Here is a 4,997-nt window from a genome sequence, read left to right as displayed (position 1 = left end):
GTGGAACACAAAAAATCAAATTTCAGTCTTATTTTACATTTTTTTCATTCTTAGGAATGTCTAAATTCATTTAAACTAGCAATTCCGTATTATATTTATAAATCTTTATAACATTATACAAAAATTGGATTTTTCTTAAAAATTGAAATTTTGCCGGGAATGGGGCTTTAATTAATTTGGGACCACAGAAAAAGTGGTCTGTAATTGGAGGGTCTATAATTAGAGGGAGGCCTGTATTTGATTTTGTTACAATAGATTTCACTCTTTTAGTTGAGCTATTTCATATACAGTACCTATGGATATACAGTACCTATGGTAATGGTAGGATATTTGTAGAGCGCCTTCCGCAATAAAATCGTCTCAAGGCACTGACAGTATACAGACCTGAGGTCAGATTGGAAAAAAAAATTGGCAAAAAACAAACTGTGAACATGAAAGGGAAGGGAAATGCGCACTCAATGCACAACCGTGTACATGCAGATACCCCAGCGACAGTTTGCTGGGTTCCAGTAGCGTCCACCTAGGATAATTCTTGTAAAATATTTTACAAGTTCAAACATTGTTAAAGGAAGTTAAAGATGTATTTAAAATTTCGAAACTGGTTTATGCTGGTTCTATTTGAAACCAAATCATAGCGAATTAAACATTAAAAAAAATCTACCAATCAGAAATGAGAGTTAACTAATATACCTTGCCAAATATTGAAAGTGGAAATCCAAGTTCATCAACATTAAGTGTGGCTATTGGTGGTTCACGATTAACAACAATGAAATCACTCGTAGAACTGACTGGACGTCCAACTTCTGATGAGATTGTTTTCTCACTCTTTTCACTCTCCACAGCTTTGACTTCAGAATTTGCCGATTTGCTTTGATTTTTGTCTTTGTAGTGCAATGTGTTATATGCATAGAATCGACTGGATCCAGCTTCAATTTCCATCCCATCCCCATCGGATGTGTGTCTGACCTTTTCCTTGTCGCTCTCCTCTGCTGTTCTGGATTCTCGAGTTGACGAATGTTTTAATGTTATTCCATAGAGCTCATTCTCAATCATATTAAGCAGCTCATCATCGTCCGAAAATTGCACATTAGTTTGTTTGCTGCCGTCTTTGTTGGTATTTTCAGTTTCTAGTGAGACATTGTTACTTTGAATTGAATTTGAGTCACTTTCACTTTCAGATCCAATGTTTTTAGAATGATTAATTGGTCTGATGTCCAACTTACTATGACTTTCACTTGTTTCTTGTTTATTTAAACTTGCATTTGAATGAGTACTCTTTTCGAACATTCCGCTATCATTTTCAATTCTATCATCTGTGATTATTTCTGTTTCCGCCTTCTGAGGCTCATCTCTGTGCCGCGTAATAGAATCATCCTTATTCTTCTTTAATTTAGAATTATTTTCTTGCTGAGAATTACCCTGAGATTTTTGCATTTCATCTTTGCGTGATTCTTTGTGACAGTCTTTCTTGGGGTCTGGTGAATAATAATTTGGGATATGAGACTCACTTAATGTTAGGTACTCTTCAGCATTGATGCCGAAATCACTGAGTTCAAAATCACAAGCAGTGTTGCCACTGTCCTTGTATGTAGCTGCCTCTTTTAAACCATGTTGGATCATACCTATAAATGATAAGATAACATTATGTAAATTGTGCCTGTCTTTATATCTTTTTCCCAAGTACTTAAATAATTTCTATGAACTAATGGTAAATTATCACAGTCTAAACGCAAGAAGCAAATAAAAAAATACATTAGTTTTATCAAAATGGAAAAATGAATTTGGGAAAAAACATTCAAATAACTACAGTTAAACTGTGGAGCAACCTTCTCCCAGATACTTGCAGTTGAATAAATTCTTTAACTTTGCATTCCTTCAAAGAGTTGAATTAATATTAAACTTGTTCTTCTTGTTTCTTGTGTTTACCATTTTCATTGTTTTTGAATATAATTTCTTAATATTATTTTATATTATAAACATGTAAATGCTGCAGTATACTCATGCATTCCTTTCCATTTCGTTCTCACCATAACAATTAACATTTCCTTTACTCATACTTTTACTCTGATTAGATTGTATGTTGTCCATTGAAATGTAATATGACCACATGTAGTGGCAACATGACCACTTGCAGTTCCTTTTTGCTCTTATTGTTGTTAAAATTGGTCTACGTATTAGGAGTTGCGTGTGCCTGCTGGCTTCAATTCATAATAACTCATTTAGCCAAATGTTAATGCTCACTCAGTCAAAAAATAATCATAAAGAAAACACATAATCCCAACCTAAACAATTCTTACTTGCAATAAATTACAAAACACTCTTAATATTAACTGGAGCTTAAAGAAAATAAAATTGTAAAATTGAAGTATCCAAAATAAAGTAAGGTTTCTATTCAAAAACATTTTAATAATTTTCTTCTCAACATTCCAGACCCAAAAATTTAAATTTCCAAAATCATCTTTCTCAGAAAATAAAATATTCAAAATCAAACAATAAAACAGAACTATATGTCATTTAAAGTTATTTACAACATAACCAAATATTTCCATAACTTTGCTATAGCCAAATTGGTTTTCCATAATGCTATATAAGTCAAGGAAAACACTCAAATAGTGTTCCAAAACCTGTACAAGTCTATGGACCTAAATAAAATTCCCTAGTTACTTTAAACCAATGAGACACAATTACTCAAACCACCACTCACCTGGAAAAAGTGAAAGCAATGTCAATAGAGAGCCACAGAGTTTATGCACAGGTGAAGTGTAGAAGAGCACTCTCCGCTCCAGAAGAACCAGTTTAAAGAGAACTAGTATCTATCAGTCAAAAATAATGTTGAATAATAATTATAAATCAGTGGTCCACCGTTATTTAAAACTACAATAATTATTACTACAATTTACAAAGCAAACAAAAACACCAAACATGAATTCATTTATTTTACTTGAATGTCACCAATTTTACCTTGTGTTTGAATGTTGAAACAAGCTCTCTGGCATCCAAGCCAATCAACATCTGTGAACTGCTAATCAACTCATGGCTACTAATACATAATGTCAGATTCTTATACAAATCCTAAAAAAGACAACATAAATTCAACAAGGGTTTAAATGTAATTTTGCTGGTTCAAACATTCAAATTCCTTTTAATAACCAAAGAAAAAGCAAGAAAAATCAGATTCAAAACACAAGAAATACAATACTCTAAATTCACAATACTCTCACTATGTCAACAATAATATGAATTAGGAATGTTTTAAAAGCAGATTGTTGTTGAAATTTGGTCTACATATTAGGAGTTGTGTGTGCCTGCTGGCTTCAATTCATAATAGCTCATAAAATAGCAAAATGTGAAGGTTCACTCCGTCAAACAATAATCATTAAAAAAAACATATAATCTCAACCTAAACAATTCTTACTTGCAATCAATTACAAAACACTCTCAGTAAAAAATATCCTTAACCCAACTAAAATTATACAAGCCCTGTACAGACTAGTATCAAATTTTATTTGAAAAAATATGTGACATGTCTATATTGTCATGATGACATCACATCATGACCATATATAGGCACATTATGACTATATATGGGCATACAACAGTTTTTTTTGTCAAAGAAAATTTGATAATCTGAACAGACCTTAAAAGTCACATCCTGATTAATTCAGCGGAATGCTGACAACTGTTTCATTTCAAAGCACAAATTATGACAACACATTTAACATAGGAGACATTTTAAAGAGCAAATACCCATAACAATGTCACAGTTATTATTTCAAGAAGAAATACATGCCACGTACTTTAAGTATTTGGGTCCGAGAGAAATCTTTTTCCTCGAAATATGCATGAGTGATAAGCTGCAGTTTGGCTTGGATCCAACCATAAACAGGCTTGAAATATGTAAAAGTAATTACAAAATTATTGCACAAGAAAACAAACTGTTTTCAATAAGCCATTTTTTTAGCACCCAGTGATATATCACATGATTGTCTATCACATTCTTATAACCATATTATAATATGCTCACTAAAAACTTTGTACACTAAAGACTGAATCTGATGGCTGAATAACAAGGAAATAACATACATATACACAGATCATTACAAAAAAATGTTGTTTTTAAAAATTGCCATTCATATGCAAAATTATGAGCAAATAATTATTTCAGACCAGATTATGACGTCATAAAACTCAGTACGCTATTTGGAAAAGTGTTTTTTTTTTTATAATACTTGGGCCATGTTTAAGTGTGAGAAGATTATAATAGAAATATTTAGTTACCAAATTGCTCAGTATACAGACTGATTTCTGAACAGTTCCTCTTGTAATGTCATCCGTCTTGCAAATCAAATCCTAAAATGAGAAAAAAGGGCATATAGGCTTAGCACATGCAAGAACTTTTCATATCCCCTATTTATCAACGTTACTGAACAATATACAGTAATGTGCTGTGTTTAAAAATCTGTTAACGAAAGAAACAGTGTGATCACTTCAATCAAATAAGTTTCAATTGCATACAATACTTACATTTCTGTATTTTATATTCTAAACAAAGCTATTACAGTAAAATGCATTATCACTACTTACTTAGAGATGTTTCAACATAGCAATATGTTTTATACATTACAAGACAATGAATGCCTGATGAGATCCTACTGTACTGTACCTCTGTGTTTATTTGACGATAGCATGAAACACCAAAAACGGTTGAAGTCTTATCATCTTTAGCTGGTAGATGGAAATAAATTGTATCTACAGGTAAAATCAAACAAAATTATATTATTATTACACATCAATGTAAAACTAAACATTAAAAAAAATTGTTATTTAAAATGTTTGCAGTTTCCAGTTTTTGGTTGTAAATTAATAGCTTATATGATTCATACGAGCTATTCAAAATTCTAATGAAATTTTTGAGACCTTTTTATCCGATTAATTTGGCTCACAGTGCATTATATATTGTGTGTATATATATATATATATATATATATATTTTCTAA

General features: G+C 31.4%; 1 protein-coding gene across 1 annotated transcript in view; it reads right to left on the bottom strand.

The window, feature by feature from the left end:
- LOC117105994 (late secretory pathway protein AVL9 homolog) overlaps positions 1-4,997 on the bottom strand; it is a 21,710-nt gene that overhangs the window by 12,896 nt on the left and 3,817 nt on the right. The window contains exons 3-8 of the mRNA XM_033247297.1: positions 4,664-4,749; positions 4,279-4,350; positions 3,798-3,887; positions 2,962-3,072; positions 2,705-2,813; positions 691-1,622 (exon numbers count right to left, since the gene is read on the bottom strand). Of these exons, the coding sequence (XP_033103188.1) occupies positions 691-1,622; positions 2,705-2,813; positions 2,962-3,072; positions 3,798-3,887; positions 4,279-4,350; positions 4,664-4,749 (1,400 nt within the window). The remainder of the gene's footprint in view (positions 1-690; positions 1,623-2,704; positions 2,814-2,961; positions 3,073-3,797; positions 3,888-4,278; positions 4,351-4,663; positions 4,750-4,997) is intronic.

The sequence above is a fragment of the Anneissia japonica genome, unplaced genomic scaffold (assembly GCF_011630105.1).
Source record: "Anneissia japonica isolate Jap-2015-1 unplaced genomic scaffold, ASM1163010v1 scaffold284860_len1800451_cov186, whole genome shotgun sequence".
Lineage (NCBI taxonomy): Eukaryota > Metazoa > Echinodermata > Crinoidea > Comatulida > Comatulidae > Anneissia > Anneissia japonica.
This window is presented reverse-complemented; position numbering and strand designations above follow the sequence as displayed.